The 12,180-nt window shown below is 39.1% G+C and overlaps 1 protein-coding gene across 5 annotated transcripts in view; it reads left to right on the forward strand.

Moving 5' to 3' along the window:
* The window catches only part of EVI5 (ecotropic viral integration site 5), an 83,356-nt gene extending 76,067 nt beyond the window's left edge, over positions 1–7,289 (forward strand). For all 5 annotated transcript variants that reach the window (XM_009640613.2, XM_035896089.1, XM_035896090.1 and 2 more), the window contains one exon: positions 6,072–7,289. In XM_009640613.2, the coding sequence (XP_009638908.1) occupies positions 6,072–6,377 (306 nt within the window). In that variant the 3' untranslated portion in view covers positions 6,378–7,289. The remainder of the gene's footprint in view (positions 1–6,071) is intronic.
* The last annotated feature ends 4,891 nt before the right edge of the window (positions 7,290–12,180 follow it).

Here is a 12,180-nt window from a genome sequence, read left to right on the forward strand (position 1 = left end):
AAAATTTAACCAACTGCCTTCTGCCATAACCAATTGCATTCACCCAAGTCATATTTTTATCATATTTCGATCTCACTTGTGTATTGCTTGCCTATCCTACTGTGAGTAGATTGACTATTTGTTGGCAAGCTTTGTTAAAATGCTTCTACTTCAGAACTGAGTAAATTTCAGGAATTAGTGATTGAAGCCTTTTAAAAGGAGCAGAAAGTAATATTTTAGTTTGACTTCTTTCTGCCACTGAGTTCCTAGCTTTAAAAAACCCTCACAGGTTACAACATAAAAATGTCTCCCAGAGCTTAAGTAGAACTCTGTTTCACAAAGTCCCATTTGAAAATTTGACCTATGTTCTCTATTTAAAAAAACAAACGGGCTCAGAAATATAACTTGCTTGCAGCTGACTAGCACCATTCAAACTATTCTATGATTTAACATGAAAGAACTCTTGAATTGTACTAAAACTTCTAAATGTCTCTTTACTGTCTCTCCTTCATGCCTGGCTTGATGAGGCAGTCAGCATCAGGTAAGAAAGTTTATTCTGAGGTTCAAGGATCTGATTGTTAGCCTTTTTTCAGCTCTTCTGAATTTGTGGAAGTACACTGTTACCTGTTAAGAGTATGCACAACTGAAGTCTTTTCATATGTTGACCAGCAGGGCATACAGTTTGTCTTTAAAATGCTGAATTCTTTAGGCACAGGAAGGTATATAAATGCAAACATTATTATTAAGATTTTGTTCTTGATACAGATGGCTTTTGAAGGGATAATGATGACATACATTTTGGTCACATAATGTTGTTAACCCTTTGAAATGTTCTAAAGACCACGTGAATGTGCTGTAGTGAAAACTGGGTTGAAGCTGTAGAGAGCTAAACAACACGACCTGGATTTGAGAATTAAAAGCAAAACATGTGGGTTTACCAGACCTGGTTTTTTTTACAGATGTGATCAGATTTGAGTTTCTTGCAAAACTGAAGCAGTAAGAAACAGCCAAGGTTCACTTGAATGTCACTTGTTGGGGTGAGAGAAGTCTAGTTCCCTTCACACAAAGGAGAGACAGACCCAAAACTGAAAGGCTTTAACCAGTATTGGCTCTTTGTACAAATGAGAGCAGAAGTGACAGACCCTGGGGTGCAAGTACATACTCTGCTCAACATGGCTGCAAGAAGAAGGGCTGTTCTTTTTCCTTCAGGTGGAATGATAAGGATAGAGTAGAACTAGGGTTTGGGGCTGGTGGTGTTTGGGTTAGGTCCATGCGCAACCCCCGCCTCCCCCAATCCCCCCAGAACCCTTAGTTGAATTTCCCATTATCTTGGTATGTTTTTCTACATGATTGACAAGATCTTGGTGTGATGCTTCCTACTTCAAGTTCTTTTTCTGTGTTCAAATAGAACACTGAAGCAAGAATCTCAAGAAGTCTCCCTTTAAAAAAAGGGGACAGATGAGCTTCAATGTGAATAAGGTACTTCAACTGCAAAATCTAAGCCATACCTACGTGATGCCAAACACAGAATTGGTAGTTACAAATTGGGAAAGGTATTTTTGAGTTTGTCGCTGAGTCGTCTGACATCATTGGCTTAGCGTGCAGCAGCAGCCAAAACAGACAAGACAATGTTGGGCATCAATAGCAAGTATATTAAAAACAAAATAAAGGGGTTTATATTGCCACTACAAAACCTTGGTGCAGGGCTGGTCTCTACACCTCAAGATGGATGTAGAGAGTTTAAAGAAGGTCTGTGGGGAAGTTGAAGGGCAACTAAAACCATCACTGGTCTTGAGTACTGCCTGTTTGTGAGAGGTAAAAAGGCTTGGGACTCATCTGTGTTAGAATGAAGGCTGAGGGAGGTGTTACAATCTGAGTTTCAGAATCATGACTGCGGAACTGCTTTTTGCCACTTGTTCCTGCATTACTAGAATTCAGGGGCAATTCCTGAAACAAGTAGGAGATTAGTTTAAAACAAATAAAGGAATTTCTGGAACTTACTGCCACAGGAAGCTCTGGAGGTAGACAGCAAATAAAAAAAAAACCAAAACAAACCATCAGTCATGGACAATTGTTCTATAAACGCATGCTGAAACAGCTAGGAAGAGACACTCATCTGCTACAACAGTTTCTGGACAAGTGAGTGAGGGCTTGGGAATATGAAGGGAATGGATGGCAAAAATTAGTCATATTTGCATGCTTTCCCTTAGAAACAAAACAACATGAAAGTCCCGTTGTCACTGTTGGAGACAGAATGTTAGGCTGTTCTCCTGAGCCAGTGGGACACCTCTTAAGTTCCCATCTTGAAAAAAGATACTGGTTTTTCGATTAGAAGTGCAGAGCCCCTCATTTGCTAGACTTCTGTGAGAGTTACAAAACTTTTCATTGTAAGAAACCTCTATTTTAGAGCCTTAAGGTGGCATTAGCCACTGGTATCTAATTGCACTGGAGTGCATGCTGTCTACAAGTTGTTCCAAATGCTTTGAGAAGCCTTACAAAGCCTTTCTGCCACAACAGAAATTGCAGATAATCAGGTTCCTTCAGAAATGCTCTTGAACAAAATATTAGACTGAGGTGCCCCTGAAGTATCTTGAACTCTGAAACTACACAAAACCAAAAATACTGCACAGCTGTTGCCAACCTATTCTGTTGGATACTTTTAATTTCTTGAAGATTAGTTGCTTTCATCAATGTTCACGTTTAAAAAAAAAAAAAACAACCTAAGATGCAAATCAGATTCTCCTTTCAGTTGAAAAACAACTTGTTTTAAGTATTCTCAAGATTAAAGTGACATTTCTAATTGTAAAATAAAAGTAACATTCTGTTGAAGACTAGGTTTTGTGTTAAATTAATGTACTGACATTTAATGTAAAGGCATGTGGATTCAAATGGCAGCATTTACATTTTTAAGAAGTGCAATAATTTTGGCAGGAACAAGGTATTTCAATTTCTCAAACTCAAAATGGCTGCCATAAGAACAGTAATACGCATCCCACTGCCCACGCTTTTCACACATCCCACTGAATTTTAATCTTTCAGGCTGGAAAAGGGACCCTGGGAGGCCTCTAGTCCAACTGCCTGCCCAAAACAGGATCAACGCTAAATTCAAAGCAGGTTGCTTAGGGCTTTGTCAGTTGGGTGTTGAAACCCACTGAGGCTGGAAAGTCCACAGTCTCTGAACTACCTGTTCAAATTCTTAGCTAACCTTGTAGCAATTATTTTTCCCTTCGCATTCAAACACAAGCTTGTGTTTCATGTTATGAACACTGTCTCTTCTCCCACCATGCATTTCAGTAAGGAACTCTGTTACCTGAAGGCAAAAACTCCTGTCCCTTAATTGGCTCGGTGCCTTTCCACTGAGCCTACTCATGGATATCTTGTACTGAGGAAGGAGCGAGGTAGCAGGTGCAGAGTAGGCCAGATGCAGTCTAACAAGTGCCAGATAAGAATGGGTTCCCATGATGTACTGGCTATGCCCTCGTCAATACAGCCTAGCGTGCTGTTAGCCTTCATCACTGCTCGGGGATGCTGCTGGTTCATGTTTGGCCTCCTGTGTGTCAAGACCCCTGTGTCCTCTTCAGCAGTATTGCTATCCAGCCTGTCAGTCCCCATAATACAAACAAATTCCATGCTGCAGCGTTTGTCTGTGCTTCTGGCTGAGATGGTTGTTTTTCAAGCAGAGATGTTACGGAACTATATGACCATCGATAGACCTATAGCATATGTTCCTTACAGTATATTCATGTTTCTTCCTAGCAGTCTGGTTCCCCTTGGATGTGAGGAGTACTTGAGAAAAAGGGCAGGCAAGTGTAAAGCTGCAGGTCAAAAGAAGTGTTTCTGGAAGGTCACAGATTGCGCATCCTTTCGTTAGAATAACAAAAGATAACACGCTGTTTTCCCAGACTCGCTTTAGGAATTGGCAAAGGCTGTGTCTATTCATGATTTTTTTCACCACAGCATTTTCCACAGACTCTCATTTCGTGTTTGGAAAGGCTACTGCCTAAAACAGTGCAGCCATGATTTTGTCATGTTACCTAAATACATTCATCTAAAGGTATGTGTTGAAGTCTTCAGGAAAACTGCTGAGGTCATAGGCCTGGCTTTCTGAACATTCAAAACAACTAACATTGAGTATCAGCTTTATAATTTCAGGTGAACCAATGGCTTAACTGTGTGGACCTAAAAGCATATAATTTCTTACTCTAATATTAAATTTGTAGTCACTTGTACAGTGGAGCTTTTTTTCTGTGGTGAGGGTGGAGAGAAATTGTTGGGTTTCATTTTGTTTTTCTGTGTTTTATTTTCTTAGTGACTAAAATTGATAGCTGTTTTGGAAACTTCATGTGGGAGCTAATCTGATCGTAGTGCAGGACATCTTTAGGGATAACGCTTCTAAATAACACAAGAATCTCCATATCAGGCTTTCTGTATCTAGGTATATAAGCTAGTAAAAATTATTTATTCCAGATACATGTTACTGTTCAGTATCTAATATTTGGCATAAGCTGATTTTGCTTACATAATGAATTATGCTGTGCAAGTGTGTAACTTTTTGTTCTGCTTGCCCTTACACAAGCAAGTTCCTCATGAAATAACTGCAGCCTAGGTCTATGTGAAGAAAATGCAAAAAAAACCCCAAACATGAGTCTATGTAGTTACAAGCAAGGTTTAGATCTACAGCATGTACCCATATTCCTAACAGGAATGTCTTGATGTACGTTAAAAACTGGAGCTTTTACGTGCTGTTAACATCTGGTTTGATGGCTTCTAGCATGACTGTGAGTCTTGTGATCTTTTTCCAACACCTTTTTTTTCCTCATCTTTTGCACAAGCACATGGTAAGTACAGAGATTCCTTCCTCCCCAAATGTGCAGGTAAAATCTTCTACTGGTGGCAATAGCAAGGACCTACATGCACTTCTTATTTATCAAAGTGAATATTGCTTTAGATTTCTGAAATGTCAAATAGATTTGTGTAAAGAAGGTTTTCAGGCTTTTTCTTCTTTCTATTTTCCAGGTCTCTGTTACTGTGAAAAGTCGCTTACGAAAATAGCACTTGGTGCATCTTCCTTTTTAAGCTTGCAGACTGATATTAGGAAATTTCTGTAAAGAATTTTTAATGTTTTTCTGCTTAGGATTTTTTATCTTAATACTTTTAGACTATTAAAGTGACTCTGAGGTAGTTGCTAGCAAAAGTGAAATTCTAAAAAACAAATAACCTCAGGAATGTCTCCTGTGAGTTGCAGTAATTTTCACTAAATTAACAGGGGACTTTGCCAGACTTCAGAGCTTTAGGTTTTACTTCTGAATAGCTTGAATGCGCGGTTGTAATAGTTCATCATTCCACAGTGCATTTTGAATTAAAATGTTACCGTATCTGTCCATGGTCTGACAATTTTTGTCTTGTTTAATGTTCTCCTAAAATTGAAACTGCAATCTATTTATGCCATACAAAGAGAAGTTTGTCATACTTCTTGACCTGAAATCTCATTGGGTCTGAACTAGATAATGAAAAGACACTTGATCTTCCAGTGTAGACAGAACTAAGCATATTCTCTAGGGTTTTTTTCTGCGGCTGTGTGAAATGGGCAATATTCACTTGGGACCCTGCTCTTTGGGATTGGGGGAGGGCTTTTCTCAAGTGAGAAGTTAGGTGATAAGGGAAGGAATGTAAAAGTAAGATGTGAAGGCCAAAAGTGCTGTCAAAACAAATAGGCTGCTCCAGAGAGCTAACGACAAACCATCCTCGTGGGGATATTAAAGATGCAGTAAAGAGCCTGATTCTAGGTACCTTGATTATTAAGCCTTAAAACTGAAATACTCTGAGGGTAGAAGGAGAATTTTGGAAAATTCCAAGTACTGTTTAAGATGTTCTTTCAAGATCTCTGCTTAGGCAGCCAGAAGTGAGAAGATACTTTGTTCTGATTCTAGGTGAGTTTCAAAGGGATCATCAAATGTGCTGCTTCTAGATCTAGCATTTAATGTAATCCAGTAAGAGTTCAGTGAGACGCTTCTTGGAAACATGGGGCTTTTTTTACTGCTGGCTGGACTCTCCATCTCTGATTAACGGCTAACTTCTGCTTTTTCTAACAGATCAAATGTCTAAAAGGCCAGAGAGACTTCTCAGACCAACCCACTTTTGATGGGATTCACATTGTCAACCATTTCACAGGAGATGATGAATCATTTCATTCTTCTGATGAAGATTTTATAACTAACTCCATACAGGAGAGTGGGGTGAACTTTCATCTGCACAGGAGGACTGGTCAGATGGCTTTGGATGAGACAGTTGTAGACAGCAGTGACAGTGATACTGAGGAAGGTGCCCTTCAGACTGGGAATTCAGACACGATGGTTTCCAAGCAGAGAAGAATGGAATCTTACTCTACTACTGTGTGATTATCACTGTGACTAGCATTGAAGACTTTCGTATTTCTTTAAGGGTGAAATTGTCAGATAACTGAAACTATCCAGCAGTTGGTTTAGGTCTGGTCTGGCCTGTGATACATACATACACGTACTGTCTATCTGCCTTCTCTGTTTGCCAAATCTTGCTAATGACGTACCATTGCCATAAAACAGGCTGGGAAGAAGTTGATGGATGACAGTTCTGACAGTATTACTGAATGTTCCTTGGTTTAGAAACTGCAAATATATAATTTCTTTAATGCATAAGAACCATTTTTGCTGTTCACAAACACAGGAATTATTTTCCTCAAAAGAATTGCTGTTGTGCAATATTTTATGCTCTGAACAAATGTGTATGTTTTACATTGTTATCCATTTGTGATCAAGATGGACCCTAGCAAACCATCTGATCATGAGGCACACACACACACACATATATATATATATAAAATTATCTTATGCTTCTCGATTACTTTTGTTTTTACTGACGTTATTGGATGCCCACAGAAGGCTTGAAAGAAGAGCCTTTATCTGTACTATTTCATATATGCAAATAATGGTCACTAATGTCATAAAGGTGTTTTTCACCATTTTCACATAAATCTATGTGCATCTGCTTTTGATGTTGCTAAATAATACTTGGTCTGAATATATTAATTACAATAATGTTCATTTTGTACATATTTATATATCTACACCAAGCTGAAAATGTACATTACACCATTTTATATGAGGAATGTAAATGTTGCAATATTACTGTCTCTGGTATTCTAACAGGAAAATGAATTCTGTATATACACACTAGAAATGAATTACTGAATAAAAGCAAAACACTAACTTTACATTAAGTTTCAGCCTAGCTACACTAACAGGTTCATGTTGGAAATGCGTGTTCAAAACACTATTGACTGAAATCTTTTACCTTCATATATATGTAATGGAAATAAATTTTTCATGATTTAACAAGGTTGCAGCATTTACTGTTCAGTCACTTCTAAGCTACAGCTCTTGGTTACCACATAGTTACTTGCTGGCTCTAGGTTAGAGTGGGTAGTTCAAATAAGGTGAAAAATTATTCATGTCTTACAGTTAGTTATAACGAAGGCATGGTCAGTGTAATAAAAATATGTAAGTTCAGTTGTCTGACAGTTTTGTATTGCAGAGCTATCTAGGAAATAAGCTATTGGTCCTGTCACCAAACAGCTGCGAAGGCTGAGCTGAGCATTCTGCCTTCATGCTCTCCTGAAAATTGAGATCCAGTAAAATGGCCCCAGCTTCTTGAACGGAACAAGATAATCTACTGTTTGTCATACGAACACTCACTTCCCCTCTCAGACACATTCTAGTAAAAAATATTCTTAATGTCAGCTATTATTGCCATCTTACATAATTAAACAATCCTTAAGACTTCTTTTCTAGCAATGTTTGCAACTGTTCTATTGATAAAAAAAAAAAAAGCCATGCATAAGTTGGCACTGATAGTCAGCATGTATGTTAACTGTCTTTGCTACCCACGAGAAGCAGTGTAGTTGTTTAAAATTGCCAAAGCCTGGAAGCATACTGCTGAATGCATCTGCTAGTCCCCTTAGACATTTCCTTTACTTTTATTTTGAATGTGTCCTCAGAAAGAAACAGCACAACTGAGGAGATAACAAATGTTCAAAGAATGGTAGGGAAGGCTGCATGGAAGCAGCACATTCCACGCCTCTCAACAGTATTTCTGCCCAAGTGCAATCTAATTTAAATCTTAAAGCAGGTGGGTGACAAATTCTAAGTTACCGATTTCTGCAGCTCTGAACTTGCTTCAGTATTTCTGTAAAATCTGCCCCCATCCTACTGGTGAATACGTGGTTCCCAGTATAGCCTGTGGAAACTGCTGTCTCTGAGGTGGATTAGCTGACTGATTCTGATCCCTGCTGGAAATTTCATGTATGCAAAACCAAATCAGGAGCACTTTTGTTCACTAACAAGTAACGGTTGCTTTTTTCCCCTTCCAATGAGCATCTGGTAACTTATGTTTGCACCTGGATAATTGTTGCCCAGGAGGAGAGGTGACAAATGTCTTGTTGCCTGTCATCAATACCAGCTGCAAGTCTCTCTTATGGGTAATGTTCTGTAATAAGTGGCAGGAACAAAATTCAGTTGGAGAGCCATAAAAATCCTGTCTGTTTGAACAGTGAAGTGTTATGATTTTGCAATAACTGCCTTACTGTTCAAATGATAGCAAATGAGATTAGTTGGCAAGGGTTATTTCCTGAACTTTCGTGGTTTTAAAGTATACTAATAGAATAAATACTGGTACCGAATAACAGCATAAATAAAAATATCAAGGGAAAAGCAAAAGTCCTTATCCAACTAACCGCATCTCTTCTAGTGACGAAGGTGAATCACTGGACATCCTGCAGTCCCAGAAGACTTAGTTACGCACAGAATATCCTAGGGAGACAACCCAATAAAGGCTGCTCAGAATCATCCTGCTTTTTCTGCAACTATTCTGCCAAAAAATGACACTAATCTCTTTGCCTTTGTGTATTATGATTAGATTATGCACCAGAATGATGTCAAATCATCAACAGCATAGATAATATATTTACTAACGTGTCAATAAATAAAGCATACTAGTTACACTATGCACCATGACCTTGCTTGTGTGACCTTCTAACAAATACTGCCATTCTCTTAGATTTGCTTTTAGGTGTAGGCTGTAAGAGCTCAGTGTGGATGCTAAAAGCATAAGGTAAAAAGCAGCATGTAAACATGAAAGCTTAAGGTTCCTGAATATGCAGGTGCTGCAGGTGAGGAGACAGGTGAAATAGGGAAGGGGGGTGCCCTGCTATATACAGAGTTTCCACGTAAATTATGTTTTATATTTGGTAGTGAAAATGGTTCTGCTTTCCCAATCCAATAATCAAATGTCTTCACTAGCTAGAGAAGCCTCTATATTTGCATTTTCTTATTTCTCTAGGCTAAGGGAGTTGATATTTTAGGTCCTAACAGCATTTATGTTTAGATCTCTTTTTACTTCAGGCATTTCATGTCACGTATTACAAGTTTGTAACATTTGTGAAAAATTGAGAATGTGAATATTTGGGGAAAAGTACATCTGTGAAGTTAAGGAGCATCTATTGCATTCATGGCTCAATGACTATTTTTCATGTTGGTCACGTTTCTTGACAAAAAACAGGCCTCCTCTACCTACACATCCACAAAGTAGTATTTTCCACTAAATTAAATTTTCAACTGTATGTGCAATTTCATGTAGTATTTTAACTAAAATAAATTGCTATGAAAGTGATTAAAAGAAGTATTCACATAGGGGGTTGCATAAATTTAACAAAACCACTTTGTAAATCTTGTACCACTGAACTAATCAGTACTCAGCTCTTTTGTGGAACTGCAGCACAGGAGGAATTGTGTGTTTCTCTGGGGTTTTTAATGTAATCACGGTTCTCTATCAGAGACTATGCTAGTGACTTAGCGAAACAATGCTCACACAACATTTATATTTTAAGCCAGAATGACCTAAAGATACACTAGCATAAAAATATCCACAGTTTAGACTGGATGTGCTGCTAATTCCCTTACCTGTAGAGGCTCCAAATAATATAACTCATTTGGCAGGAAGGTAGAGGATAATGCAAATCCCCTAGGAAAGCCAATAGGCTAGTCCTGGAGACTAAAATAAAAAAAAAACAACCTATAAAATAGAAGTTAGTACCATCTAAGTGGAAACTGCAGTGTTATGTTTGATTACACACCAGCTACTGACTCTATGTGTATTGAGAGGGAAGAGGAGAGCTGTGTATCAAATAACAGATTTCTGGATCTAACGCAGTTCATTTTTGTTCTGTGAAATACTTTTATCAGAATAATTGCACCAATATATTTTTTGTAATTCTCTGAGGGTTTTGGTTGGGTTTGCTTTTGTTTTTTTTTTTTTTTACAAACTAGCTCACATCTTAAGAAAAATCAGTGAAATACATTTACACAGTAGCCTGTAGAACCAGAGATTCTGAATGATGGAATGAAAAGCACAGGGTAAATTGACTTTCAACGTAACCTCTATATAGCATGAAGTTTGAGCTTCAGAGTGGAGAAAACATGCTAACATATGCATGCCTACACATACATGGACACAGATTGACCAAGATACAACAGCTTAACATCCTCCCTTTCCAGGAATTAATACCTCATTTCACAATTATGCAAAACAAGAGCCATGTGGCATACTCTTAGAATTGTACACTGTTGCATAAGTGACTGCAATTTCTTCCGCCCCTCTATGAGAACTAAAATTCCTGAGACCATTTTGCATAGTCTACATTCTGTAACCCATTGATGCAACTTTCTTCTATTCATAGTGGAGGTAAGTTCTGTGTCTGCTCTTTCCCAAAGCTGGAATCCCTCTTTTCATCCCAGCCTTCAACACCACAGCCTACTGTCACTTTCCCTCTCCAGTTCATGCTCAGAGTGATCCTCACTTTTCTAATCTGCCCTGAGAGCAGCAGAAATTACTTTGGTTTCCCCAGCGATTCAAAAATTGCTATCAAAATCACTGATTAATGTCTCACATGTTTATAGCTCATGTTTACGCCACAAGGAGAAACATAAAGAAGGTAGTGACAAAATGCTAGGGGAAAATAAATAAACAATAAGTGGGATATGTTAAAAATAATTAAATATTTTTTAAAAGTTATTAAAAAAAAAAAGACAGACTTCCCAACAGAATGCACAGTGCTACAAGTTCTAGCAGCTTCTCATAGTGAAAGTGTTCTGGATAACTTGTGATCTCATGTTTTATCACTTTAAAGTACGTATGAGTTCCCCACAGAATCGCCCTCTCCACTGCCTTCTCCCAGTCCTGACTTCCACACGCAAGAAATTGCTTCTCCTCCCCTACATACCAAGAGGCTAACCTGTCAAATCCTGTTCTGCAAATCCTTCCTCCTGTTACAAAGTGTCTCATCACTTCTGAATGCAAAGATCTCGTCTTCATCCCATCACCTCTCGTGCCTTATCTGATGTCTTACCACTAATGGTGACATCAGGCAGCTGCTGTGAACAGTGCAGTAAATTACATTGAGTAGCTCTTCAGTCTTGAGCACAACTATAACATAATCCCACTCTAGATTAACCCCCTTTTTATTTATTTCTCCCCCTCTTTTGTTACTGTGGGGTAACGATCATGTACTTACCATTGCATTCAACCGCATCTTACCAAGTTTTTATGTTTAACTTTGAATATACCACTCCCTTTGGGGGAAGCATTACAGCAGCGCTGTTAAACCCCATCCCCATCCCTCCACCAACTCAGGACCGTTGGCTTTTGGCGTTTTCACACTAGGGAACAGAATACTTGGTATTGCCACACAGCTCTTGCAGTGGCGCATGATGACCACTGCATGCACAAGATCATCTTAAAGGCTGCTGAACTGTGGCACACAGGTTATAAACTAAGATTAGGAGCTTATTTCCTTCACCTCTGTTCAGCGTGTTACTACAGACAGCAAGCTCCTCTCGGGGGTGGAAAGAGCCGCGGGACAATGGTTGTTGAAGGTTAAGGAGTGGAAATTGCCTTCAGGCCCTACCTACGGGACCGCAGCTGCTGCAGCACTTTCTGTCAGTCCCTTCTTCCGTGGAGATAGCACCCAGCGATATTTCTGGGCTGCCCGATAAAACGCGCGAGGGGCGACTTCCAGATAAAAGGGGCTGGGAGCCCACAAGATGAAGACAGCCCGTGCACTGCGGCATGAGCCGGGGCCGCCTCCCCTGAGGGCTCCCCTCAGGGAGCTGA

This window comes from Egretta garzetta, unplaced genomic scaffold (genome assembly GCF_000687185.1).
Source record: "Egretta garzetta isolate BGI_Z169 unplaced genomic scaffold, ASM68718v1 scaffold706, whole genome shotgun sequence".
NCBI lineage: Eukaryota > Metazoa > Chordata > Aves > Pelecaniformes > Ardeidae > Egretta > Egretta garzetta.